This window comes from Neofelis nebulosa, chromosome 16, assembly GCF_028018385.1.
Source record: "Neofelis nebulosa isolate mNeoNeb1 chromosome 16, mNeoNeb1.pri, whole genome shotgun sequence".
Lineage (NCBI taxonomy): Eukaryota > Metazoa > Chordata > Mammalia > Carnivora > Felidae > Neofelis > Neofelis nebulosa.
Window position 1 is genome coordinate 18971460 of NC_080797.1, and position 26551 is coordinate 18998010.

Genomic DNA, 26551 nt, shown 5'->3' on the forward strand with positions numbered 1-26551 from the left:
GACTACCTCTTCATTCTTCCCACCTGGGGGTTCCCGTATCCCTGACATTCATTCCCTCCCAGCTCCCCTCCCTGTTCACAATCCCCTCTGCGGCCTGACAGGACTTTGAGTTGTAAACTCTGCGTAAGATCCCAAGAGCCCCGGTTCAGACGCCCTGCATCTGGCACATGATCCCCACGGGAAGGGGCCCGGAGTCCAAGGCCCGCCGCCTGACCCAAAGCTCCTCGTATCTCAGGTGAGAGCCCGAGGGGGCCACGCCACGGTTCTCCCGGTTAGTCAGTTCTCACTGCCAAAGCTGCGCGTGTGTACAAAGTGTCCAGCGAGGGCAAACCGAGAGCACACTTTGCACGCTTTGGCAAGACCATATTTTTCACTCCTCACCAAGTCCCGACGTATCGCAACGCAACCCCACCCGCGTCGTTGTGGAAAACCTACTGGATCTCCAAACGTTCCCTTAAAGGTGTCCAAAGCCGCCAGACGCGGAGAAAGGCCCAGAGACCGAAGTCCCTCCCGCGGGCTTCCTGCGTCCGGGGATTAGGAGGCACAAAGGGCCGGCCGGGAGTGGGCCCAGATGGCAGGGGCAGGGACTAAGCCGCCGAGGTAACGTGCTCCGGCCGCTGCTCGAAGACAGCGGGCTACCTGAGGCGCGCGTCGCCGGCCTCCTGGGCCAGGCGCCTTGCACGTGGGGCCCAAGGCCCGGGGATCCCACCCCCGCCGGCGGTGACCTCCTGCACTCACAGCCCGGCCGGGCACTTGTTTCCCCGCTTCCCCAAGCCAACGCTACTGGGCAATTCCAAAGCTCAAATCGTGGAAACGCACGCGGCTCAGGCAGAAAAAAGTTCCCAGCCGCAATTCCTACAGGTGTCTTTCTCCCAGACGAACGGAGCCACGGGATCCAGGGCCAGGCGAGCGGACCTGTACAGCTCTCCCCGCCCCGCTCCGTGAAACCAGGGGTCCCGGCCCTCCCCAGCCTTCCCGCCCCGAGTGGAGGGCGCCCCGAGGGGGCGGGCCCGGCTAGGTGCTTCCGGGCCCGCGCCTCACCTGGAGCCCCAGGCCGGCCCCCGCCCGAGGCCTCGGCGTCCCACGGCTCCCGCCGCCGGCTCCGCTCACTCCGCCGCCGGCCCACGGGCTGCTGGGCGGCCGTCTCCTTCCTGCTCACCTCCGGCGCGGCGAGCAGGGGGCGGAGCCGCTGCTATTTACATAAAGGGCGAGCCGGGAGGGCTTGCGGGGCCGCGAGCGCCGGGCCCCAGCGGCCCGCCCCCGGGACTGGCCCCGCCCCCTGCATTTCTGCGCCGACGGGGCGGGAGTGCAGCGAGGGCGCCCTCGGGAGGCGGGCGGTGGCCGCTCTCTGGCCAATCCACATCCCGGGGGAAGGCGGGGGGGCGGGACCGCGGCCCGCGTGAATATGCACGAGGCGTTGCCGGCCCGCCCCCCGGCCTCACCTGCGTTCACCTGGACTCACGACGCACGCCGCGCCCAGTGTCCTGCCGCGTCCGGGAGGAGGAAATAGTCCCTGGGACGCGCCGGTGTCCTAGCCACCTCCCAGGCGGGGCCGCAGAAAGGAACCGTCCCTCCCCCACGCCGGCCCTAAGCGGCTGCGGGAGGGGCGTAGCCAGGCCGGCTCTTCCCGAGAACACCCAGCCCACTCAGAGCCGGTGACCCGCGGACAGGAGGCCAGTTTTCGGGGCCCTAGAGCGTGGTGGCCCGGGGACTGGGGTGTCGCCGCGAGGCGCCTCCTCTCGGAGCGGGCCCCAAGCCTGAACCCCCGTCTTCTGAGTTGCTGCTGAGGCAGGAAGGTGTCCGATGTCCCAAGGGACAGACAGCAACATTGACCAGAGTTTTTAGCACAAAGGGGGAGCGGGTTGGAGCGAGGAGGGGCGAACGGAAGGGGCGCGGAGGCCGGGGACACGAATGGCACGCTCCACACACAGCACGACTCGAAGCCGCCAGGGTTCAAGCCACATGGATATGGTGCCTCTCCACCGCCCTTCTGCCCAGATGTGGCTGCATTCAGGGAAGGCCCCATCGAGGCCAGCCTCCCTCTACGGACTGCCATGCAGTAAGCGGAAAAGACTAGGTCTGTGACTTCCCGTCCCCTGGTTGCAGGCCCTGACAAAGGTGCGGGGTCGCGTTCTTGCCCTCCTGAGTATTTCTCTTTGCTTCCGCACCAGAGAAGCCCTTGACTTCCCGTCCCCTGGTTGCACAGGCCCTGACAAAGGTGCGCGGTGGTGTTCTTGCCCTCCTGAGTATTTCTCTTTGCTTCCGACCAGAGAAGCCCTCGCTCTCTGTGGGTCTGCAAAGCAGAGGTGAGAGCCTTGGGGGATAGCTCCCACGGACCACAGGATGGAGGGAGAGGGAGTGTTGTTCTGCACTCCCAGGATCGGGCTGGGGACTTGTTCACTATCTCCAGTCACAGAAGAAAATGGATCTATTTTTTAATGGCTTTGGCTTTATCGCACGAAGCAGGCACCCTCTCATTTAAAGGCACAGAGTCCTCTCTTCTGCCCCACCCCGCTGGGTCTCTGAAATCTAGTCCTGAGTTCCAAGGGGATCACTGCAAGGCGGCGATCTCAGGCATGGGGCTATGGAAGCCAGGTAGGGGGCATGGCATCTTTCTCCTGCAAGCATCAGACACCCAGGGCCAAGGCCCAGACTAGCTCCTGAAGCTACAGGTCAGCGTCTGGGTATAGGAGGCAGCTGAGATGGTCCCTGAGAGTAGACAGTCCAGGTTCCCCAGGGCAGGTCCCAAGCCCTGCCAGAGCGGTGTGATCAGTGTTCCAGATCCCTGGGCAGCGTGAAGTCCCTGAAGCTGTAGAAGGAGATGTCTCCATGATCCACCAGGGCAAAGATCAGAGGAATGTCCCCACTCTGGTAGGACAACCGCTTGAGGGTACAGAGATCTGGAACTGGCTCATCAAATCTGTAGGGATAAAGTTAGACTGAGACAGAAACATAGGCAACCATAAGCTTTGAGACCCAGCCCTCTGAGGCTGCCAGGGAAGGGAGATGGTAAGACAGGAATTGGGGGTACAAGAAGTCTGGCGCTGGACTCTCCTGTCTGCAAACTGCATAGCTCTGGTAAGTTCTCCAAGAGCAACCCAGGGCCTTGGGTGGATAAGGGGTTAGGAAAAGTAGGGTTCTCACCACTCTTAGCCTGTGAATCCCTCTGATTCATATCCCTCCTACTGGGTGAGCCCTGCACTAAATTGGCACAGGAGAGAGACTACCAAAAATGCCAGGAATAAGGGCTGAGGATTTGGGAAAGCTCCAGTTCCTGTAGTACTAACTGGCTGTGTGGCCCTGGGTCAGTCACAGCTCTCTGGACCTCTGGTTTCTTTCAGATTGCCAGACTGCCCAGGGACATGGAGAGGACGTCCACTTGGTTTACAAGAGAACTGGCAATAACCTGAGGGTAGGGCTCAATGGTCTCATACCCACTAATGCACATCCGGGCGTAGGGCTTGCCAGGGTTATTCTTTCGGAATGTGGCCACAGCATCAGCCTGGTAAATGTCAAAGCTGATCTCCAAGCCTCCAGACTTCTCCAGCAACCTGAAGACAGAGTGAGAAACCTTAAGAAACAGGGAATCTCCTACTCCTCCCCCTTTCCTTTCCATGCCATGCTTTTCCTCCTCCAGTTCCAGGAAGAGGCCTCCTCCAGGGGGAACCGAGGGCCTGCTGTGAGGTGCCACTTAGGCAGAGGGAGGCTCAGCTGCCTATCTCAACCCTCGGGCTAAATCTACCTCTTGCCACTCATCCCTCCCTCTCCCCTAGAATATCAGCCAGGCTAAGGGTCCCTGGAATGATCCCCCAGCTCATGCGCAACTTTAGGAGTCAAATCCCAGCTGCCAACTCCTGCTGGCAGCCAAGGTGCTATGGAGACAGGCACTACCTGGAAACTCACCATGTACCTCCATCGGCGAGGTGTGTGGTCTGCAGCACAGAGATCTGTTGAAGCACTGTGGCTGTAAGGACATAAGGTCAAAATAAGATGTTGGAGGGGCGCCTGGGTGGCTCAGTTGGTTAAACGTCTGACTTCAGCTCAGGTCATGATATCGCGGTTCATGATCTTGAGCCCCACATTGGGCTCTGTGCTGACAGCTCAGAGCCCGGAGCCTGCTTCAGATTCTGTATGTCCCTCTCTCTCTGCCCCTCCCCTGCTTGCACACATTTTCTCTCTCTCTCTCTAAATAAATAAATAGCCATTAAAAAAAAAAAGAAAACGTGTTGGGGAGAGAAGTCCACCATCTACAGACTCCTCTGACATTTCTGAATGTGCCATCTAGTTTCTGATTGCCGGACTTAGATTTTTTTTTTAAATTATAAGTATGTCTCATGCAATATTTGCAATATACTTACACTAAGAAAAAGTTAGCTGTTTATCTGAAAGTCAAATTGAACTCATCTGGCAAACCTAATCTAGTTACTTGGAATCTCCCATGTTCTTATAAAAGATCACAGTCTCCTGAATCTGCTAATATAGTTGTTGCCCTGTCAGTTCCCTATTTTTTTCCTTCAAATTTTTATTTAAATTCTAGTTCATTAACATATAGTGTAATATTGGCTTCAGGAGTAGAATTTAGTCATTCATCACTTACATACAACACCCAGTGCTTAGTTCCCTGTCCTTAAACATGCAGGGTATACACAGTAAGCCTTCCTTTTATTTGGCCAAGATGGCACCTCCTTGTTCTCCTCTAACAGAGCTGGGAGAACAGGGGACCACAGCTAGCTGGTGGCAGAGCCATCCACCTGCATCTTATTATTTTTAAGGCCCTAGTTGTAGTTTTCATTCCTCCTGGCCTCTCCCCGGACACAGACTTGCCATTTCCAAACCTTCCCACGTGGGTCCTTTTGCTGCTTTCCAGAACAGACCGTCCTTGTGGGTTCCACTCCACTGACAGCTCTCTCGGTCCCATCTTTCTTAAGCCTCAATTAGTCGTGGTCAATCCATACCCCCTTTCAAAGCGTTAGGATGCCTCAGCTGCCAGGGGCCTGTGGGGCCATGGCAGGGTGAGGGGGTACCTGGGGAGTCTGCCTGGCCAGGACTCAGCAAGGGGTGGACCGGCTGGTCCCACAGGTGTGCGGGGCGGCTCTGGCTCTTCTGCAGGTGCCTCCGCTGCAGCAGCTGCTTGTACTCCTGCCAGCTGGAGCAGCACTGCACCTCGGGATCTGCGTTTACATCTTCCCGGAAGCGTTGGGCCTCTGCTTGTTGCTCCCGTTCTCGCCTGGAGAGCTTCTCCTTCCTTTGGTTCAGCTTCTGGCACCAGGATTCAGCATCTGTCTCCCGCCCAGCGACGTTCGCTGGGAGCAGCTCTGGGGCTGGGGCCAGCAGGAGGGTGTGGCGGCTGTCTGAAGCCATGTTGGGGAAGGAAATGTGCCCAAAGTTCCAGCGTGGCTTACGAACCCCCTTGACCCCATTCTCTACTTTGCCACTCTGCTGGCTGCACCCACCCCCCTCGTTGGCCAGGCCTGGCCAGGGCTCCAGGGCTCCCAAAAGCAGAGAGGGACCCGTTGGACCCTTTACAGGGCTCGACTCTTGAGGTTTCTCCTCTGGGCATCGGCTGTTCTGGTTGCAGGGAGGTGGGCTGGAGGTTGTCAGGCTCTCAGTTGTCTCATCCACCCCCTGTAGGGGATTCTCCAGGGCCTTGGCCTTCTTATTAATGGACCTGAGGGACGTGGGGAGGAAATCCAGCACATCTGCTCCCGATTGCTGAAGTGCACACGTCCCACGCACGCCTACTGCCTCCAGGGTCCTACGAGGGAGCCGCCCAAACCCAGCTCTTAAGACAATGCATTCTCCAGGGTTCCTAAAATGAGCATTCCCTCAACAGCTCCGCTCCCCAGAACTCCCTGGGGGGGGGGGGGGGTGGCCACATGGGGACATGGGGAGCATTACCGAGAGCTGGAGCTCCTCCTCTTCCTCTTGCCATTCCGATCCTCCAAGCACAGGGCACTGCCATCCAAATTCAGCTGTCTCTCATAAGGGGACAGGATGGAGCTGTGGGGTTGAGAATTGGGTAGGCAACAGACCGACTTCCTCACTTTGGAGTTCCCAGTGGAATCTGTGAGGCACTGGCCCAGAGGAACAAGTCGGTGGGCCAGGGTCAAAGCCACACGCCAGGGCAAAGGCCCTGGGCAGACCTGCAAGCGAGCTGAATGGGGGCAATCACAGGGGCCTGCCCATGCATCTTTGCCCAGGCCTCTGGGTCTCACCAATGGCACCTCTGAACAGAGACTTATTGGAACCCGGGCTCCTGCAGAGCCAGCAATAAATGATTAATCACTGGTGAGAAAAATCAAGAGAAAGAAAACTTGGAAAATACAGAAAGATAAAAATGAACAAAACCACAGATACCCCTGTAACACACATACTGTCTCCATATGTCTTTTTCTACAAAAAATGACATTGTACTAACATACTGCTATTTAGTCTTTTTTATACTTAAGAATATATATTACAGACATGGCCCCTTACCACTATAGCATTCTTCCCTGCCATGATTTTTTATGGCGCTAAGACTCCACTGTCCAAATGGCACCCACCACTAGCACAAGGAGCCATTAAGGTTAAATTTAAATCCATGAAAACTAGACAAAAATTCAGTCCCACAGTTGCAAAGCCACATATATTGGATGGCATAGACATAGACTGTTTTTATCACCGTAGAAAGTTCTATCAGACAGTGCCGCTCTAAAGGATAAACTATAATTTGTGTGACCATGCCTTCCCGTTGAACTCACAGGATGTTTCCAAGTTCACCATTTTGCAAAGTGATGATGCTTCATGTAAGGTCCCTGCTAAATGCAAATTCTGTGGGGGCAGTGATTTTGCCTTTCTTCAGCAATGAGCCGGAGCCTGGCACCCGGCAAGCGATCGACAAGTATTGTCAAATGACTGAACATTCTCGCAGGTGAACTTATGCACACATCTGTGACTATTTCCTTAGGATATATCCCACTTTCAGGAACGAAAGGACATGGCTGTCCCAGAGCTTTCGCGACGTACTGTGAATCAGCGAAGGCTGTACCAGTTTCCACTCTAAGGCTGATCATCTCTATGACTCTTAGCAATGCTGGGCTACTAAGGTGATGATCTTTAGAGGCCCCAGAAAGAAAGAACGTCTAACTTGGCAAAAGGTATGTGAGACCCAACTCAACTGTTAATTCCTCACTTGGTCCTTCATTCAGGCACGCCCTCATCAAGTGTGCTCGCACCCCGATTAAGGCACTGCTCTGGTGCTACAGCTACATGCCAGGGACCTGTCGTGAGCTGCAAGTGTTCACTTGTTACCTGTGGAGCGAACAGGCTGAAGATGGGGCTCAATGTGATAGCCCGGGATAAGCTGAAATGACCCAGATTTGTCCCAACGCGCCTCTCAATAGAGCATTTCCAACAGAGCCCATGTCTCCAGCCAAGGAGAGGCCATTTTCCACTTTGGGGCTTGTCTACCAGGTCCCAGGATTAGAACAAATGGGAGATGGGATCGGGATTTACCTTGGTTGGAATCGTCGAACCACATAGCCCAGTCTCTTCAGGTGGCTGAAGACCTCAAAGAGAACAAGTAAAGATCAGACGTCCACTTTTGAAAACACCAAATGGTTCCTCCAATCGGGAGCCATTCCCCACCCCCCTCCCCTGCCCCTCCTGCACACCCCGATTCCAAATCCTGGCATGGGTTGGACCATACTCCATTATACACACCCTCCCCAAACGAAGGTCTCAGTCTCTGAATTCCTGTCTCTTGCTTACCTTACTCTGGGCACAAATAACATTTAGCACTTTCTTGATTTAAATGTGGAATCCCCAAAAAACAATAGCTGAAGAAGCAGGAAATGAACTACACCCTAGAACGTTATGATGCCAAAGCTGTCCAGAGTGAAGCTCCTGACTACAACGGGAACAAGAAGGTGGCAAAGGTGGTAGACAGCCCACCCCCCACCCCTGCCACTCAGCCCTACACCTCCACAGACAGGGGTACAGTAGGAGTGGTTTTTGGTAAAGAACCGCACGTCCATCCTTGTGTTCTAATGCCTGCATCAGAGAGATGTATACAGGAGTGCCCCCATCCTGCTTGATCTCTCAGCAGCCTTCACCACAGCCACCCACTTTGTCCTTCTCTCGGCCTCTATGATACCACCCCTCCTGGTTTTTCTCCTGGGCTGTCAGACACTCCTCAGTCCCTGTTTCTGGTTCTCTATCTCCTCCCCCCCCCCCCGCCCCCACACCCCATCTCCTCACACTGGAGTGCTCCAGGTCTCAGACAGCTCTCTACTCTGGCTACACTCCCATACAGCCCTGTGGTTTTAAACACCATCCATGTGCTCGTGATGTCCACATTTGTCTCTAGCCTTGGGTTGTTACCCTGCTCTGTCTTCTTCCTAGCCTTTGGTTCTGTGAAGTCAAATCGTTCAGTTGATTTGCTCACTTGTTACCCATTGCCACTAGGATGCAAGCATCATGAGAGCAGAGCCCTCACCTGTCCTGTCTAGAACCTCATGGGTACTTACAAATCCTCACTGACTGGGTGGATGGGTGACTCCTCTCCTGGGAGAGGGTGGCAGATACCTGGTATTGCAGGAAAGTCATGGTGTCCTCACTCAGCAGTAGCTGGTAGGCCTCCTGAATAGACAGTGGCAGGTCTTGGTGGAAAAGCTGGATGGAGCCCTGGAAGTGGGGTCAACAGCTCACCTTGTGGCTGTGGTGGCACACCCAGTGGGGCAACTTCCAGGCTGGGATATATGGGCGCCCTCTCCCCTCCCCGCCCCCAGCATCACACGGCAAGAATATGGCCAACTGGGAAAGGAGGGCAGCACCACTGCTTTGGACTGGAATCCCTGCTCTCTACATGGTATTCTTGTCTCCGGCTCTGGAATTCAGGTTACAAGCTTCTTGAATACTCCGTTGCATCTACACTTTTTCTCCAATAAAACCGTCCTTTGGGTTCCTTGGTCCCAACCCTCCCTCACCCCCCAGGGGCCCCACTCACACACTCCAGCAGATATAAGGCCTCTTCGGGGTGAAGTCGCTGCCGGCCCTGCTCTGAGAAGCCCATGGTCTGCCAGAATTTACCCTGTGTAGGACCCAGAGCAAATGTCACAAAGGAGCCAGAAAGGCAGAGAAGGCAGGTCTCTCTCCCTGAGCCCGGCAGCTCACCGCTGGAGACTTCAATTCCACGAAGCCCTCTTCTGGTCTCCACTCGGCAGCCACCAAACTGCCCCTAGCGAAGAGTAGGGAGGAGTCGGTCTCAGTCCACCCGCGAAGTCTGCGCGGTCCGGCCGCCCCGCCTGCCCCGGCCCCGCCCCGGCCCGTCCCCCTTACAGGCGCTCCACGCGCTCCTCCGCCAGCAGCTGCCACAGCTCCTCGCGGCACTGGCGCAGCCTCTCGGCCTGGGCCGCCGAGCCGTCGGGGAGGAAGTCCTTGGGCCCATGCGAGCGCGGAGGCAGCTTCTGGGACCGCGAGCGGGCGGCGAGGAGCTCCCGGGCACTGGGGAAGGAAGGGACGTGGGGTCAGCGGCGCACAGTCAGGGCCGCCCGGTCCCGTCCCCCTTCCCCACGCCCTCGCCGCGTGACCCGCGCCTCCCTGAGCCAGAACGCACCTGAGCACGCGCCCGGCGGGAACCTCCACCTCGGCGGGCTCGGGCTCCATCGGGCCGAGGTCTGCGGCTGCGCGCGCACCGCCCTCGGCCCGCCCACCGCCTGATCTCCGCGGGGCCCTAGAGCCCGCGGATCCTGCCACCGCTGCGGGCTCCACCAACCGGCTTCCCACCTTCCTGTCTTACCGCTGCCAATAAACTTGTGCCTCGATTCCGGGGACAGAGAGATTGCAGGTTTCTGGATTTGTAGGAGCTCCTCTCCTCCCCAGCCCTGCCCTGGGCTCCTCTCTAGTAAAAATTGAGGACCCCGGCGTCTGAGAGTGTAGTATGGATAAATGAGTGATCTTCCCCTCCTTAGCCCTGGGACGCTTAGTCTCCACCACTCAGGCTGGACAAGGAGGGAAGAAAGGAGGATTTAGAGAAGGGAGAGTTGTGGGTTCTCGCATTCCAGCCTCGTAGACTGGCCATCGTGGGCTGTCAGATGCGGTCTGGGTAGGTTCGGAGTTCCTTCTCGGTCTACCATTGGGTCCCTTCCGAGGGGCTCAGAAGCCGGGTTTCCAGGGCCGGGGGCGGGAGGAGCTGTCCGGCCCACGATGGTGCTGAAGCGCCACTCCGGCCCGTCATTAGCACCTCCTGGAGGCTGGGGTCCCTGCAACAGCCACCGTGGGCCTCTCCGACATGGTCCGCTAGGTGGCACCATTGCTCTAACCAGCGACTTTGAGTCGGCGACTCTGGCCGTGGGCGGAGGTCACCGTGGGAGTCCCAGTAGGGGCGAAGGGCGAAAAGGAAGGGGGCTTCCCAAGTGGGGTCCCCACATCTCGGTTTCTAGACCCCTTCACATAACGTCTTCTCTGCCACCCAGTCATAAGCAGGGCATCTCGCCCTTAGGTCTGAACTCTAGGGCCCCAGGTGGCAGCGGCTCCGCACCAGGGACACCGCGGCGCGCATTCTCACCCCTCCCCGGCCCGTTCACCTGGGCGCATGCGCTGACCGGGCCAGCGTGCCCAGGGCGGACGAAAGCTATTGGGGGCGGGGCGGGGCACGGATGGGGGCGGGGCCGCAGGCTCTGACTGACAGTCCGACTGCGCGGCCGGGACGGTCCCTCTGCTCCCGATCCGGCGGGAGGGAGGGGGGAGGGGCGGGATTTCCTGCGGGAGGCGCCGAGCCGGCCTTGGAAAAGGAGGAGAAGGAGAAAGGGGCTAAGGGGGGCAGTGGGAGCCACGGTCCAGAGTGCCAGGGACTGAGCCAGGCCAGCCGGACCCCCGGCGGGGCAGCTGGGAGAGGTGAGACTGCGGGGCCTGCGCTGGTGGTCAGCACCTTTGAGGGCGGGCACAAACTAACTTTTCTTTCGCGATCGGCGGGCGCCTTCGTCTCTCTGCTCCTTCCGTTCTCCTCGCGCCCGTGTTGCGTCCTCATGCATCAATCCCTTCGGCGCTTGGCTCTCCCGGTCGCTCCCGCCGCTTTGTTCCCCGGGTCGGCCTGGCTTGGGCTGGGTTGGGGGGTTGCGCGGCGCTGAACTGGCATTCCGGGGGGCGGGGGAGCCAGCCCGACCCCAAGCTCTACCAGGGGCGCCCTCCTCCCATGTCGGCTGCGGGCAAGAGCAGGAGTGCCATCTGGGTTGGGCTTGGGACGTTCTGGGAGTAAGAAGACCCCAGCTAGGGCCCCAGGCCTGCGCGGGTCTCATGCCACAGGACTTGGGCAACAAATTCCTGGCCACCGAAAACTGACGTAAGCTTTTCTGCAGCGAATTCAGAGCTCCGGGCCTCAGGTTCAGGCTTGGGGGGCCAGGCAGCCCCATTTGCAAACAGTACCCCAGCTCTTGTCTCTGTTCTCTGCCCAGCTGCTTCCTCATCCCGTGCGAGGGTTGAGGATGGGTCAGCAACAGGTGCTGTAAAGCCTCCCTGTCCAGCAGGCCGACCCCGGCCAGAAATGGGGAGCTATAAGCTCTCCACCCCACCCTTTGAATTCATAAAGAGCCTGGGGCTAGGGCATCCAGCTATTATTGTAAAGCTTCGGTTGGGAGGAGTCTGGGGGCAGGCACCTTCCACAGGGAGTGACCCCTGCACGCCTGCCTGTGCCTGACCCTTCCAGGCTCCACCTCCTGGCCCACCAGTTGTCTGTGGGTGTCAGAGCCCCAGGCTGTGGAGAACAGGCTGCTGGCCCAGCCTGCCCGAGTGTGTCGTGCTGCCAGGGCCCCTCCTGCCCCCAGGTTGAGGTGCTGCCAGGTGCCCTGGGGCCTCAGTGACTCAGCCTCCCCCTCCCAGAAAGTCACCTCCTTCCCCCAAATACTGCTCTCATGCCTGGCAGCTGTCTCCCCGCTTTGAGTGGCTTGGCCCTTCCTTGACTCAAAAGGGCAGCTAGGGGGGCTTGGGGGGCTCCCTGGAAGCCCTGTCTTCCTCTTCTTCTGAGCCCCACTTCTGGGACCGTTGCAGGCCTGGCCCGCCTTCAGCAGAGGCACTGCACCTTTTCCAGACCCTTGAGATTTGTCCACTGCTGCTGCCCGAGGCCCGAGGGAATGCTGGCTGCTCTCTGGGTGGGCGCCGGTGCTCCTGAGCCACACTGGGAAGATCGGCGTGCCCAGCCCCAGCCCATCCCTGGGCCGTCAGACGCTGCAAGCAGATATCTGTCCAGATTTCCACGCAGCCTCCACCCCCTCAGAGATCGGTTTTCCTGCTTGTGGTGGCAGCTCACGAAACACCTTGAGGGAGTACCCATCAGTGCCTAACAAGAAGCCCACTGCCTGGGACACCAGACACACTCCCCCAGGACACCTGGCCCTCCAAAGGGCCAAAGCATGGTACCCTGAGACCTTGGCTTAGACCTAAAGTTTTCCTGCCTCTGCCCCGGACTCCTGATCCCAGATCCCAGCCCAGGGACCAGAATGGGTCGTGAACAGGACCTGATCCTCGCTGTCAAGAATGGAGATGTGACTGGTGTGCAGAAACTGGTGGCTAAAGTCAAGGCTGCAAAAACAAGTGAGTGCTTGGGGGTGGGGGGGTGACTGTCTAGCTGAGACCCTCCCCTGTGTGCTCAGAGAGAGGCTTGGGGATCACTGTGATCTGGGGACTTGAGGAGGAGGACCGTCTTATTCTGTATAAGGAATGCCTCTGTGAGAGAGCCAGAGAGGAAGTTGAGTCACCCCTTGCTGTGTAACCTTAGGCAAATCACTTAACTTCTCTGGGCCTCAGTTTTCTCACCTGTAAAGTAAAAGGGTTGAAATACATTCATTCAAGGGTTTTTTGAGTGCCTACAGTGTGCTAGGCTCTGTTCTAGGCACACCGGGCTGCAGCAGTGTATGAAACAGACCAAAATTCCTGCCCTCATGGAGTTGCCTTTAGCAGGTGGTTTTTCTGAAGAGGAGCCACGAGATTTCTGGCAGTGGGTTGGGAAAGACTGAATAGCTAGAGCTTCAGCCCCATCCCCCAATTCAGCAACTGCATCTCTGCATTTATGTCAGCATAGTGGGGATGCCTGTAAGATAGCTTTTAAAAAGAGATCTCTACTGCTTTAAAACAAGGTTCACCACTATCTCAGCTCTTGCTAAAGCCCCTTTCCCCTGGACTTATCTGTCTGTATCCCCTGGGGTGTGTGTGTGGCCAAAGCTAACTTTCTAGAGGTTTCTCCAAAGCCTGGGTCTCTAGTCTTGACGGGGTTACAGGGGCTCTATGCATGGGTGGCCACACCTGAGCCCCATCTCTTGGGTACCTCTGTGGTGAGACCCCTCCCCACCCCACTCCTCCAAGGAGAGTGGACCTCTGGACTTCAGGGCAAGCTCTCTGGGCAGTCCCAGGAGGACACTGGACTCGTTCTGTGTTCCTAGACCAGCAGGGGCAGGAGGTAGCCCCTGCCACCAGACTGGGGCTGGGTGTGGGAAGGTTCCTTCAGAGTGCTGGGGCTATAGCCCCAAGCACAGGAAGGGGCCCCCCAGACTATGTGAAGACATATAATTATCCTCACCCACACCTGGGAGTTTGGGGTGCCAGAAGGATGGATTTGAAGGGCCTGGGAGTTGTACACGTGTATGTGCACCCACTTGCACACTAGGGCAGGAGACCCAAGGTATGGGGAGATGGGAATAGTGGCTGGGGTGGGGGGCGCTGGCAGCGAGTGGTCTCTGTGCCCTGGGGAAGTAGTAGATGCAGGTTGAGCAGATGGAAGGAAGGTGCTAAGGAGGTCCTGGGAGGGCCCTGGAGGCCCAAGAGTGGGAACCACTCCCCCTCCTCCCCTCACCTCTGTGTTGTTTTTGGCGACCTGCCCAGTAGGGCCTTGGTTGAGCTGCTGCTGGCCTCACAGCTCTGGGGCCTCAAAGTGAGGCCCTCGGGAGGGCAAGGGGGTGGGGTCTGGAGGCTGGTGGCGGGAACCTCACAGCCAGACTCCTAGGCCCTGGGAAGGTGCCCCGCCCCAGGGAAAATGCCAATGGGGGAAGAGATCCCTTCTCTCAGCCCCCAAGGAGACTTGTACAGAATGTAGGCATGGCCACAGAGTGACAGAGTCCTGGGCCTCCTTGTGAGGCCCTGGCACTGAGCCTCCCCTCCCAGTCCTCTGAGAAGCTAGGAAATCTGGTGCAAAAAGGAGATCACAAGGTGATGTTTGCAGACCCCACAGTTTATGAGATGTGATAATCCCTCAATTCCCTGTGAGATGGGTATTTCTACATCTACCTTACAGATGAGGAAACTGACACTCAGAGAGATTCAGTGATTTGCCCAAGGTCACACAGACATTATGTGGCAGATCAGGGTCCCTGTCCTCCCTCCTCGCTCCTGCACTCAGCTGCCCGTCAGAATTACCTAGTGGTTTTTCTGAAAGTGCCAACTCCCTATTCTTCCTCAGAGTTAGAATCATCCTAGAGCTCTTGTGACTCTGCAAATCAAAACGGTCTCCAGGTGACTCTAAAACCGTTCTCAGAAGGGAGGCTGGGAACTCCTACTCCATATCACAGTGAGGCAGAGGAAACTGATGGAAAGGGAGGTGCCAGGGTTCCCCTTTATCCTTCTGGTGGATGGCTAGAACCTTCTGGCTGGCCAAAGAGAGGTGCTCCCTCAGCCTCCTCCATTTGATATCTGGTCACTGGTGGTTTGGCATTCCCTGCCCTCCCAGGTCCTCTTAAAGGAGCAGGTGGCTGGGAGGAGAGAGGAGCAGCTGCCCTGGCCTCACCCCTGCCCTCTCTCCCTCCCCTGCTCCCTTTTCTGAGCTGTCTCCTTCTCTGGCCAGAGGAAATGGGGTGGGCTGAGGGTGGCCCAGTGAGCTCACATCCTCTGGCTGAGCCTAAATCAGGAGTGACCCTTCTACCCCCAGAGCCAGGCCGGGGAAGAAGATTGTGATGCAGGGGAAGTGCCTGGAGCCACTGCCAGGAACCAGGACCCTCCGCCCTCCAGCCAAGGTCCCAAGCCCAGTCACTCTGAGCCTCTCCCCCACCGCCTTTCCGGCCATTGTTCTGGAAAGAACAGAGCCACCCAGCCTGCCCCTGCCCCTGTTCCTGTCCCTCCTGTCACATTGTCCTGCCACTCCCCGGAGGGGCTGTATCTCACCACTGAGCTGCCCCATTCCGGACTCTCCAGGCTGGCAGCAGGTGGAGGGACTTTTTGTGTGTCCTCCCCGCTGACCTCGTTGTCTTCACCAAAGCTTGGAGAGGTACCCTGGCTGGCCAGGGTCGTGCAGCCAGTAAGGGGGAGACTTTGGACCACACACTTCCTGCTTCTAAAGCCCCTTTACTTTCCATTGCCCTGAATGGTTCTGTGTGACAAGGGCTTTCCAAGGGGCCTCGAGGAAGGCTGGGAGGCCTATGTTTCTTTCCAGCAGCCCCACCCTTTCTCCCCTTCTGTCACTGCCCAGCTCTGTATTTACCTTTTCTGCATAGTACCTAGCTGAATTCGGCTCAGCCCTAAACGTAGCTGGTCCCCTCTCTCCCCATCCCATGCTCCTCACTATCGCGTCGATCCCTCCCTGTTGGAATGAAGCCCTGTCTTGCTGGGGTATTCAGGGGCCCACCAGGGCCTGGAGGGCAGGCCTGGACCAGCATGCTTGGCACCCTGCCCAGCCTGGGTTGAGCCAGGCCTCCTCCTTCCCAGCAAGGGTGGGTTCCAGCAGGAGGCAGGGGCCCGCCTGTGACAGACATTCCCCTTCCCCCTCAAGGACCGCCCCCTCCTGTGTCCTGGCCCCTGCCTGGAGCACACCTGCCTGAATCCTGTCACCATTCCTGACAGGGATGAACCAGCGGCCTGCCCGTGCCCCTGGCTCCTCTGGCCACCACCCCGTAGAGAGCCCTGTGCCCGGGGCGTGGACATCTCTGCTGGGGAGCCTGTGGGTGCAGAATCAGCAGTTATCTCCCTGACAGGAGCCAGTGGGGGGACTGTAGCAGTTTTGCTGAAGGACGGCATGTGGGCCACGATGGCTAACGTGTAAGGAGTCCTAAAGGGCAGCAGCTCCCATCTTTGGCGTGCAGACGAGGGTCAGGCATTATCCTCACAACCCTGGTGAGCCGGTTCCGTGACTGGCCCATTTTACAGATGAGGAGACTGAGCCCGACAGGTTAAGTGACTTGCTCAGGATCTCACAGCCGGTACGTGGCAGAGCTGGGCACAGCGCACGTTCTGTCTGTTGCCACCTTCTTCACCACGTTCCACTCAGGGATGTCCCCGGGCTTGGGCCCACTCCTGGCATCTGCCCCGCAACCCTCCAGCATCTAGTGCCCCTCTCCTTTCTCTCGCAGCCCCCCTCGGCCCAGTGGGACAATGAGACACTCCTTGGCCCTTTCAGGCAGGAATGCTAACCATGCATTCGTGGGCCTGTCCATTGAGGGCACGGCATGCCAGTCCCCCCCTTTCCCGCCCCCTTTGGCTCTATAAACAAGCTGGGCTGGGGGCCCAGGGAAGCCAGGCCACTGCTGCAGCAGCTCCCTGCACTGGGTGCCCTCAAGCTGATGGGCTGGCCGGCCGGGTGGGGAACCACAGGGACAGGATCACAGAAGGGCCATGGGGCAGGTGCTTTCTTGCACACCAAGAGGTCAGCTGGATCAGGGAGCAGGGCGGGGTGGGAGCGCTGGTTAGGATGCAGGTAAGGGCGGATCATTCTAACGTGTCCTGATGCCTTCTGCTCTGATCCCCCAGAGCTCCTCGGCTCCACGAAGAGACTCAACGTCAACTACCAGGATGCTGATGGGTGAGTGTGAGCCCCTGTCCCCCTCGAGAGCTGTGGGGGTGGGGGAGGGGTAAAGGGAAAGCCCTGGGCCCTAGAATCCCTTCCCCTCTCAAACTTGGCCCTTGAATGGGGTTTGCTGAGAGCTTTGGTTCCTGCCCACCCTCCTGCCTGTGGAGCTATCCTTGAGTGAGGGGAGGGAGCCCTGGTGCCTCTCTGAGGGGCCTCCGGGGTCAGATTCCTGCTAGGCCCCCTTTTTCTCCCCAGAGGGTAGGAGCCCTCGGGCTCCTGCTCCCACGGCCCCCTCCCCTGGGCTGGCTGGGGGGGGAGGCCAGACAAACAGGCCTCTCAGCCCAGACACTGAGCCCTTTCATGCTGTAGCCCGCTGCTCTGCGCTCCCACGGCAGGGCTGGCAGGGTGGGGGAGTGGGGGCACAGTGGGCAAGTAACTCATCCCTGCCAGCCTCCAGGATGAGTCTGGTGTGGAAGACCAGGATTTGGGGGGTGGGGCACCGCTTGCTAACACCCCTGCCCTGTGTCCCACCCACCACACCAGATTCTCTGCCCTCCATCATGCCGCCTTGGGGGGCAGCCTGGAGCTCATAGCCTTGCTACTGGAGGCTCAGGCCACCGTTGACATCAAAGACAGCAATGGTGAGACCCCGGTGTGTCCCCTAGCCAGACCCTGTGCTCAGAGTTCGCTCCTGCTACGCTCTAGCGATGCTAATGCGTGTTGGCACAGCTTCTCTGGCCTGCAGATGCTTGACCTCTTTAATCTTCACAGCCTTCTGGGGTCGTGGGTGGTACTAACACCCCATTCTCCAGATGAGGAGGCTGAGGTTACCTTCCTGTCGTGAGGAATCACCCATGGTGGGCAAGGTGGGATTCTGACTTCAGCCCCATGCAACCAGACACTTCCCTGACCAGACCAGCATCCCCGCCCTTGGGTCCGTCTCCCCCTGCAGCTAGGGTGGCTCTCCAGTCTGCTCAGTTCCCTCCCCTGACCCCACCACATCCCAGGACCTCCCCCGATCCGCCTTCCCTCCTTGCAGGCATGCGCCCACTGCACTACGCAGCCTGGCAAGGCCGGCTGGAGCCCGTGAGGCTGCTGCTGCGGGCCTCCGCGGCCGTGAACGCCGCCTCGCTGGACGGGCAGATCCCGCTGCATCTAGCTGCCCAGTACGGACACTATGAAGTGGTATGAGAGCCTGTTTGCCTGCAGGGGCGCTGGGGCCGGGGCGTGGGGGTGGGGGGCGCTGGCCAGGCCCGACGCCTCACTCCGCTCCCTACACCCCAGTCAGAAATGCTCCTCCAGCATCAGTCCAACCCTTGCCTGGTCAACAAGGCAAAGAAGACGCCCCTGGATCTGGCTTGCGAGTTTGGGCGACTTAAGGTGAGGCCTGTAGCCCTTAGGGTGCCAGGGCGTGGGCATCTGTGGGGTCTCAGGAGGAAGCCCAACCCGGGTGCTGGTTGCTGCAGGTGGCCCAGCTACTACTGAACAGTCACTTGTGTGTGGCGCTGCTGGAGGGTGAGGCCAAGGACCCGTGTGACCCCAACTACACCACGCCCCTGCACTTGGCTGCCAAGAACGGCCACCGAGAGGTCATCAGGTACCCACCACCCCCCACCCCCACTTCCTCATCCCTTTCCTGTGGAATGGGTGATGTCCCCTCGGTGCCCTGCCGCCCTCTTCACTCTCGCTCTGGATCACTCTCCCAGCCAGGGGCAGTCTGCTTCCTCCCCCGCCCCCACCACCCCCGTGACTCACCACCCTCCCTACGCCACAGGCAGCTCCTGAGAGCTGGGATCGAGATCAACCGCCAGACCAAGACAGGCACCGCACTCCACGAGGCTGCGCTGTATGGCAAGACCGAGGTAGTCCGGCTGCTCCTGGAGGTAAGTGTGGGCACCCAGGCAGCCCGCACGCGGGAGGGGGTCTCCACCCACAAGGTGGTGTTTGGGTAAGCAGTGGCCTTGTGACTGGAAAGCAGACAGACCTGGTTCAAGCCCCACTTCTGCCCGTCACTAGCTGAATGACCTTGAGTTCGTCCTTGATCCTATCTCTGAGCTTCCATTTCTTCGTCTGTAAAATTCGAAAGTAGTGGGTACCGTTCGCCTCCTGGGTAGTCACGAGGACTGGGGGAAGTGGTCAGTGAAGCTCTTAGTGTGTGCTCACACTGTGCACCCAGGGCGGGGTGGATGTGAACATTCGGAACACGTATAACCAGACGGCACTGGACATTGTGAATCAGTTCACCACCTCCCAGGCCAGCCGAGAAATCAAGCAGCTGCTGCGTGGTGAGTGTGTGTGAGGGGAGACCCAGCCCAGGGTTGGGGGAGGGGGTGGCCAGAGCCACTCCAGTGGGTACGAGGAAGTGGAGCAGGACCAATGTCCCAGGAGCAAGATGCCACACCCCCAAACCTAGGGCTGGTCAGGGGACTGCTGTAGCGGGAACCTGGGGGAGGGTCGTGAAAGGGACAGGAGGGGTGGGAAGACACCCTAAGGACCCTCAGATGATGCCAGCCCTGTATCTTCTCTCAGAGGCCTCGGGGATCCTGAAGGTCCGAGCACTCAAGGACTTCTGGAACCTCCACGATCCCACTGCTCTCAATGTCCGGGCAGGGGATGTCATCACGGTGAGGCCCCGGTACAGGTGGATTGGGCCGGATGCTGGCAGGAAGGGCAGAACTGTGGGTGCACTTGGGCATCAGCTCCTTGCGGGGAAAGGAAAAGCTGGACCATGGCTATAGGGCTGGCTGCCTGCCTTTGCTTGGTGCAGGAAGTGATCGATGCCATCACCCCCCCATGCCCCATCTGCCTCAGGTGCTTGAGCAACATCCCGACGGCCGCTGGAAGGGCCACATCCATGAGAGCCAGAGGGGCACGGACCGTGTGGGCTACTTCCCCCCAGGCATCGTGGAGGTGGTCAGCAAGCGAGTGGGCATCCTCGCGCCCCGCCTCCCATCGGTGCCCACCCCCCTCCGCCCAGGCTTCTCTCGGACACAGCAGCCCCCTGCCGATGACCCCCTGCACTCTCTGACCTATGGCCAGCTCCCTCGGGTGGGCCTCAGCCCAGATAGCCCAGGTACATCCTCCCAGAGGGCAATGCTGGGCACTGGAGTGGGTGTCTGGTCTTGGCAAGCTGCCAGTCAGCTGTTGGTGAGGCCAACTGGGGCTCTAACCCCTTTGCCTGTGCCCCTGCAGCAGGTGACAGGAATAGCGTGGGCAGCGAGGGCAGCGTGGGCAGCATCCGCAGTGCCGGCAGCGGGCAGAGTTCCGAGGGCACCAACGGCCATGGCACCGGCCTTCTTATTGAGAATGCTCAGGTAGGAGGGAGGGGGCTTTGGGGCTAGGACAGAGCCCTCCGCCCTGCTGTCAGCTCCCCGACGTGCTGAGTAGCTCCTGTCCTGTCTCTAGCCACTGCCTTCCCCCGGAGAGGACCAGGTGTTGCCAGGACTGCACCCCCCGTCCCTGGCAGGTAGGAAGGGTACATGGTACCCGGGCGGGCACTCCTCCATCCTGCCACCCCTGATTCCATTTCTTTCCCTCTTGAAGACAACCTGAGCCACCGCCCTCTGGTCAACTACCACTCTGGGGAACAGCTTTTCACCCAGGACGTGAGGCCGGAGCAGCTGCTGGAGGGGAAGGTGTGACACCCCCACCCCCCCCCACCACCACCACCACCCCTGCATGAGAAGTGGGCTGTGGGCCCGGCGTGGGATGGGCCTCAGTATGGACTCAAGTCCCTGCTCTGGCCGGGCCCCGAGGGGAGGCTGGGGTTGATGGCTGGGCCCCAGCCTCGGCTCTTCCTCCATAGACCCCGCTCTGTTAACTTCACTCTCTGCCCGCACGCCACAGGATGCGCAGGCCATTCATAACTGGCTGAGTGAGTTCCAGCTGGAAGGCTACACCGCCCACTTCCTGCAGGCTGGCTACGACGTGCCAACCATCAGCCGTATGACGCCTGAGGTAGGTGCCACAGCAGGAAGGCAGCAGAGGGCCCAGTGGGTACCGGAGGGGGCCTAACGGCACGAGTCTGTGTGGCAGGACCTGACGGCCATCGGGGTCACCAAGCCTGGGCACAGGAAGAAGATCGCCTCGGAGATTGCTCAGCTCAGCATCGCCGAGTGGCTGCCCAACTACATCCCGGTAAGCAGGTGGCTGGTGCCGGCACCCACCTTCAGCCATGGCTGTGTGGGCCCTTCCTGGCTTGGGGGCTGAGGCTGGCTGGGGACCCGGCTCCACTGGGGTCCTTTTCTAGGCGGACCTGCTGGAGTGGCTGTGCGCGCTGGGGCTGCCGCAGTACCACAAGCAGCTGGTGAGCAGTGGCTACGACTCCATGGGGCTGGTGGCCGACCTCACCTGGGAGGAGCTGCAAGAGATCGGGGTCAACAAGCTCGGTGAGGACTGCCCTGGGGCCTTGTGGCCGGGCCCCCACGTGCCTCCCAGGGTCTCTAAAACATTTCAGGGGTCAGGCCCAGAAGGGAGAAGGGGATCCCAGGGGGACCAAGGTGACCCTTTGTAGCCCCCACTAACCCTGTTGCCTCTACCCGTCCCCTCTCAGGTCATCAGAAGAAGCTTATGCTGGGAGTGAAACGGCTGGCCGAGCTTCGGCGGGGCCTACTGCAGGGGGAGGCCCCAGCTGAAGGTGGCCGCCGTCTAGCCAGAGGCCCGGAGCTGATGGCCATTGAGGGGCTGGAGAATGGGGACGGTCCGGCTGCAGCTGGCCCACGCCTCCTCACCTTTCAGGGCAGTGAGCTGAGCCCAGAGCTACAGGCAGCCATGGCTGGGGGTGGCCCCGAGCCCCTCCCCCTGCCCCCTGCCCGCTCTCCCAGCCAGGAGAGCATTGGAGCACGCTCACGAGGGTCCGGTCACTCCCAGGAACAGCCGGCCCCCCAGCCCAGTGGTGGAGACCCGAGCACCCCACAGGAGAGGAACCTTCCAGAGGGCACAGAGCGGCCCCCGAAGCTTTGTTCCCCACTTCCTGGTCAAGGCCCCCCGCCTTATGTTTTTATGTATCCCCAGGGCCCACCCTCCAGCCCAGCCCCGGGGCCACCTCCTGGTGCACCTCGTGCCTTCTCCTACTTGGCTGGTCCCCCCGCCACTCCTCCAGACCCACCTCGGCCCAAGCGCCGGTCCCATAGCCTAAGCCGCCCCGGCCCCACCGAGGGGGAAGCAGAGGGAGAGGCTGAAGGGCCAGTGGGCAGTGCCTTGGGGAGCTACGCCACCCTCACTCGGCGACCGGGACGCAGTGCCCTAGCTCGGACCAGCCCTAGCCCGACTCCAGCTCGAGGGGCCCCCCGCAGCCAGTCCTTTGCCCTTCGTGCCCGACGCAAAGGCCCCCCACCCCCACCCCCTAAACGCCTCAGCTCTGTCTCTGGCCCCACCACGGAGCCGCCTCCACTAGACGGAAGCCCGGGGCCCAAGGAGGGGGCCTCTGTGCCCCGAAGGCGAACACTAAGTGAACCAACTGGCCCATCAGAGCCCCCCGGCCCACTTGCCCCAGCTGGCCCCGTGTCGGACACAGAGGAGGAGGAGCCAGGACCTGAGGGGACGCCCCCATCTCGGGGCAGCTCAGGAGAAGGGCTCCCGTTTGCCGAGGAGGGGAACCTGACTATCAAACAGCGGCCGAAGCCAGCTGGCCCCCCACCCCGGGAGACGCCTGTGCCCGCTGGCCTCGATTTCAACCTCACAGAATCAGACACTGTTAAGCGGAGGCCCAAATGCCGGGAGAGAGAGCCGCTGCAGACGGCACTTCTGGCCTTCGGAGTGGCCAGTGCCACGCCCAGCCCCGCTGCCCCCCTGCCCTCCCAGACCCCTGGCGAGGCCCCCTCCTCAGCTTCTCCCAGCCCTCCCCGGCCTGACCCTAGCAGCCTTCCAACTCAGGGAGCTCCAGCCCCTCTTTCTTCCGGCTCCCCAGCCCAGCCCCCTGCTCCCCCCTGCTCTGGGCCTGCTCTGGAGAACTCGGCGGGCAGTTGGCGGCATGGGGAGACCGAGCCCCCAGCTTCCCCCGCTGCCCTCATCAAGGTGCCGGGTGCAGGTACGAGGCAGGGTCTGCGGGAGGAGGCAGTGTTCGCAAGGGTTGTGTCAAGCCCAGCCAAGTCACGGCCAACCTTTTTGTCTCTGCAGGAACAGCCCCCAAGCCTGTGTCTGTGGCCTGCACCCAGCTGGCATTTTCTGGTCCTAAGCTGGCTCCTCGGCTTGGCCCCCGCCCCGTGCCCCCTCCAAGGCCAGAGAGCACTGGAGTCGTGGGCTCTGGCCGGGCCCAGCAGAGACTGGAACAGACCAGCTCATCCCTGGCGGCTGCATTAAGGGCCGCAGAGAAGAGCATTGGCACAGAGGAACGAGAAGGGTGAGGGGTGCTGGGTGCCCGGTGGGCAGGGAGGGAGAGAAGGCTGCAGGGAAGGAACAGCTCCCCCTGAATCCTCTTCCCCGGGGTCCTGGGAATGTGGGAGGGGGCGTGGTCCCAGACAGATCCTTAGGCCCAGGCGACCCCTATTAAAACAGGAAGAGCCCTGGTTCTTAAGTTCCCCAGATGTGACCTGGGGGGAATCCTGGGGGCCATCGCTTAGAGGCACGCGAGCTTGAGCACAGCACTTCCTCCTGGGCCCCGGAGCTCTCACTTAATGGACACTAGCGCCTGCTGCCTCAGCAGGCTGGGAGAAGCAAGGGGCACACAAAGTGCTTGGCACCAGCCAGGTGTTCAGGAACAGCCCCTTGCCCGCCCAGGGCCAGCAGGGTGCATTCTGATCTGACCCAGTTCTTCCCCCGCTGCAGCCCTCCCGGCACCTCCACCAAGCACATTCTGGATGACATCAGCACCATGTTTGATGCCCTGGCTGACCAGCTGGATGCCATGCTTGATTGAGACTTTCTGGCAGCCGTCAGTGGTGCAGCGTCTGTTGCCTTTGCCCCCAGCAGGGTCCCCCCTGCTGCTCCAAGCCAGCGACCTTCAGCACTGCAGCTCTAGGGGGCGGTCTTCATGACAGGCTGAGGGGACCTGTCAGAACCTCACATGTCAGCAGGGCTCCCTCCCGCTGTGTCATCTGGCCAGACAGCCCTGCCCCCGTGGACAGGGACCCTGGTAAGAGCTTCCTCCGCCCTCCTACCACCTCCAGTGTCTCAAGTGTCTGTGCCGAGGACCTACTGACGCCTGCTGTGCCGTGCTGTCCTGGCACTCTAAAAGGCTGGAGAAAGCTGTGTGTCTGACCCAGTTCCCACAGGTATACACAGGACATGGAAATAGGCAGCCAGGGGCTTGCTGTCAGCGGCGGTGGCGGTGCCCAGGCCAGCCCCTGCTCCTGCTGCTGCCTGCCCTCAGTGAGGAAAAGCTGGCGGGCATGGGGGCAGTGGGATTGACAGATGCCCAAAGTCCAAACTTTTTCAACTGTAAATGTTATTTTTTAAGCAGAGAGAAATGCATATATTTTAAATGGAATTTATTCTATCTATAACCACCTGAGAGGACACAAGGGAAGGGGCTTCGAACCACAGCAAGAGTGCCCACTGCCCACCTCGGGGCCGGAAGCCTGATCTGGTTGGCCCAGGCCCCGGCTCTGTAACCATTAACCTCTTCTCCCAACTAACACCAATGAAAGTGTCATTCCACGTGATCGGGCTGTGTGTTTGGATCTGTGCCGTGGACCTCCGAGCCCAGGGTTCTCACCTGAGCCAGACCTGAGGGCTCTTGCCAGTGTGGAAGGAGGAAGGCTCGGGCCCTCCCCTCGCTTTCGGGGCTCCCTCACCAGCCAAAGTCTTGGGCGGGCCCCTTAGTGGCTGCCTCATGGACCAGCCACAGATTTTTCTTAGGCAATTTACAAGTTTTAATACAAACCAGTCTACATTCATTCCTAAAAGGCTCATTTCCAGTAAAAAATATACACCAGTAAAAACATTCTCACACGAGAACTACGGCAGGGGGCTAAAAGGAGCCCTGGGTCACATCCCCAAGACTGACGCTCGAGGCCAGCTTGAAGGCAGCACAGGAAGAGGGGCCAGGGCCAGGCGGGGGCGGGGCGGGGGGCGGGCTCTTCATCTTCAGGTCTGAGCGTGAGGCTCCCCCGTAGAAGGAGGGAGGGGAAACACTCAACCACGTCCAGGCTCCTGCCCCAGGAAGACAGGCTGGGGTGCAGGGAGGATACACCACCACCGCTGCCTTCGACAGTGGCCTGTCTGGACCTCCCACGGCTGCTACCACTGAGGTCCTGGCCCCACAGTTCACGGCTCGGCCCGGAGACCCCAGAGCAGAGGGCCCTGGGTTAAGAGCCCCTAAAGAGGGGGGCAGCCCACAGGTGGAGGGGGCTAAGGGCCCCTCTACTAAGTGCACTAGGTCATACATTCAAGACCAGACTGGCCTGATGCCGAGGCCACGGCTCACCAGCTCCTCCACGGTTAAGCCCCGGGGAGGGGGCAGGATGACAGCTGGGTCTGACACAGAGCTGGGCCTCCAGTGCCATGGGGCGCAAGAGGAAACCCTGAAACCTTCGCGATACCAACTCCCCAGACTCAGAAACTGGTCTGGCTTTAGCCCCAGGACCAGGGCAACTATGGGCACTGTGGCCGATGGCTCAGAAGGGGGAGTTCATGCCCAGCTTCGTTTCGAACTGCAGTTTCTGTCGCTTCTGGTAGCGAACCCGGACCCTGGTGGGGCAGGAGATTAAAGCACAGGTTAGAGCAGAACCCCAGACCGGGAACAGGGTAGGACCCCAGAGAAGGATGGAAGTCCAGGCAGCGGGCAAGTGCCCGGGAGGTGACAGGCTTGGGGAACGCGCCTGACCCTGGAGGGAGTGCCCAGTTGGCAGCTCACCGAATCTCATGCAGCTTCACGATCTCGTTGGTGACCACCACAAGGACCAGGGAGAGGCAGCCCAGGAGCCATGTCAGCAGAGGCACGTCCTCCAGGCCAAAGTGGACACGGCTGTCCCTGTGCGTCCACAGCTGTAGGTCCACTGCCGTCTGGCCCACCTGCCCCAGCAGGCTGCAGGGGGGAAGTGACAGCCCTGCGTGAACCTGCCTCTTCTTGCCTCCTGCCCTGCTTTTCCCAGTACGAGTAGCTCAAGGGGGACAGCACTCAACCTCTGGCTCAACTCCTGCCTTCGAGCCCCCTAGTCTCTGCCAAAGTCCCCTGCCCCTCCCCCACCTCCGCCCGGAGATACTCACACCACGGGCACCGTCACGGCCCACCAGAGGTTTGTCAAGGGGCTCTTTCTCCACAGGGGCTTGGTGCGATGCACGTGGGTGATAGAAATGAAGACTGGGGAAAACAGGGCCAGCGGGCGGTGTTAGACTTCCCACCGGCCGAGGCCTTGCCCCCGGGGTGCCCCACCGGCCGCCACCGGCCCCCTCCCTGGGAGCCTCTCACCCGTGTGCAGGACGGTCAGGGCCGCCGTGAGCTTCTGGGCCGTCAGCAGCCCGTTGGCAAAGTCGTCAAACCAGGCTGGAGCTGTGTCGGCATGACTGCCAAAGCAAGGGGTGGACTCAGCCCCCTCTGGGCCCCGGGAAAGTGCGCACGGGGCCCAGGGGGCGGGCGAGGGGGGGGTGGGTTCAGGACGCACCTGCCCAGCATGATGGAGGAGCAGTTGGTGAGGTTGCGGGCCCGGGAGCTGTCACAGAAGCTCTGCAGCGTGAAGCCAAAGCAGATGAGGCACGAGCTGACGGTGAGGCTGAATTTGAGCGAGAAGCAGAGCAGGAAGTAGTGCTGGGTCTGCAGAGAAGAGGGAGGCCGGTCACCCCCACGGCAGCGGCCCCTCCGGCACCAGGCGCGGCGGGCCCTCCAGGACACGGGCAGGCCCAGGCGCGGAGGACGCTTCCCGGCTCCAC

The 26551-nt window shown here is 60.1% G+C and overlaps 4 protein-coding genes across 22 annotated transcripts in view; 1 reads left to right on the forward strand and 3 right to left on the reverse strand.

The window, feature by feature from the left end:
- Positions 1 to 1241, reverse strand: part of LLGL2 (LLGL scribble cell polarity complex component 2) — a 35229-nt gene extending 33988 nt beyond the window's left edge. Inside the window, exon 1 of one of the 3 annotated variants that reach the window (XM_058703054.1) lies at positions 1042 to 1227. The gene's annotated coding sequence lies outside the window, so the exon portion shown is untranslated. Of the gene's footprint in view, positions 1 to 1041 lie in introns of all 3 variants that reach the window. The other 2 variants (XM_058703050.1, XM_058703055.1) reach the window with 2 other exon arrangements.
- A 1181-nt stretch (positions 1242 to 2422) lies between these two features.
- Positions 2423 to 9728, reverse strand: TSEN54 (tRNA splicing endonuclease subunit 54). 2 transcript variants are annotated; one of them, XM_058703590.1, is made up of 11 exons: positions 9599 to 9728; positions 9322 to 9486; positions 9157 to 9220; positions 8990 to 9073; positions 8569 to 8667; positions 7498 to 7550; positions 5899 to 6000; positions 5025 to 5668; positions 3904 to 3964; positions 3435 to 3551; positions 2423 to 2920 (listed from the first exon to the last, which is right to left on the reverse strand). In XM_058703590.1, exons 1-11 carry the CDS (start codon positions 9646 to 9648, stop codon positions 2770 to 2772), a joined length of 1590 nt encoding a protein of 529 aa, XP_058559573.1. In that variant the 5' UTR covers positions 9649 to 9728; the 3' UTR covers positions 2423 to 2769. The 2 variants fall into 2 exon arrangements, with proteins under 2 accessions (XP_058559573.1, XP_058559572.1); XM_058703589.1 differs by having other exon boundaries at positions 5025 to 5755.
- A 1020-nt stretch (positions 9729 to 10748) lies between these two features.
- Positions 10749 to 24345, forward strand: CASKIN2 (CASK interacting protein 2). 4 transcript variants are annotated; one of them, XM_058705540.1, is made up of 20 exons: positions 10749 to 10878; positions 12028 to 12570; positions 16705 to 16756; positions 17288 to 17385; positions 17784 to 17929; positions 18029 to 18124; positions 18211 to 18341; positions 18519 to 18627; positions 18921 to 19029; positions 19274 to 19368; positions 19556 to 19817; positions 19937 to 20058; positions 20150 to 20210; positions 20288 to 20379; positions 20591 to 20701; positions 20780 to 20881; positions 20994 to 21132; positions 21297 to 22772; positions 22862 to 23084; positions 23510 to 24345. In XM_058705540.1, exons 2-20 carry the CDS (start codon positions 12477 to 12479, stop codon positions 23598 to 23600), a joined length of 3609 nt encoding a protein of 1202 aa, XP_058561523.1. In that variant the 5' UTR covers positions 10749 to 10878; positions 12028 to 12476; the 3' UTR covers positions 23601 to 24345. The 4 variants fall into 4 exon arrangements, with proteins under 4 accessions (XP_058561523.1, XP_058561524.1, XP_058561526.1 ...); XM_058705541.1 differs by having other exon boundaries at positions 10751 to 10878; positions 12457 to 12570; XM_058705542.1 differs by lacking the exons at positions 10749 to 10878; positions 12028 to 12570 and adding an exon at positions 16472 to 16600.
- The window catches only part of TMEM94 (transmembrane protein 94), a 34116-nt gene continuing 31719 nt past the window's right edge, over positions 24155 to 26551 (reverse strand). For all 13 annotated transcript variants that reach the window (XM_058705539.1, XM_058705537.1, XM_058705532.1 and 10 more), the window contains 5 exons: positions 26287 to 26435; positions 26094 to 26188; positions 25892 to 25985; positions 25539 to 25709; positions 24155 to 25372 (listed from right to left, as the gene is read on the reverse strand). In XM_058705539.1, the coding sequence (XP_058561522.1) occupies positions 25300 to 25372; positions 25539 to 25709; positions 25892 to 25985; positions 26094 to 26188; positions 26287 to 26435 (582 nt within the window). In that variant the 3' untranslated portion in view covers positions 24155 to 25299. The remainder of the gene's footprint in view (positions 25373 to 25538; positions 25710 to 25891; positions 25986 to 26093; positions 26189 to 26286; positions 26436 to 26551) is intronic.

Coding starts and splice junctions, on each gene's coding strand:
- CASKIN2 (XM_058705540.1), top strand. CDS start 12,477: ATGGGTCGTGAACAGGACCTGATCCTCGCTGTCAAGAATGGAGATGTG. Junction 19,369..19,555: donor GGGCAGGGGATGTCATCACG/GTGAGGCCCCGG, acceptor CATCTGCCTCAG/GTGCTTGAGCAACATCCCGA. Junction 20,211..20,287: donor GCACCCCCCGTCCCTGGCAG/GTAGGAAGGGTA, acceptor TCCCTCTTGAAG/ACAACCTGAGCCACCGCCCT.
- TSEN54 (XM_058703589.1), bottom strand. CDS start 9,648: ATGGAGCCCGAGCCCGCCGAGGTGGAGGTTCCCGCCGGGCGCGTGCTC. Junction 5,756..5,898: donor AGGAGGAGCTCCAGCTCTCG/GTAATGCTCCCC, acceptor GCTCCCTCGTAG/GACCCTGGAGGCAGTAGGCG. Junction 3,552..3,903: donor CTCGCCGATGGAGGTACATG/GTGAGTTTCCAG, acceptor CTCTGTCTTCAG/GTTGCTGGAGAAGTCTGGAG.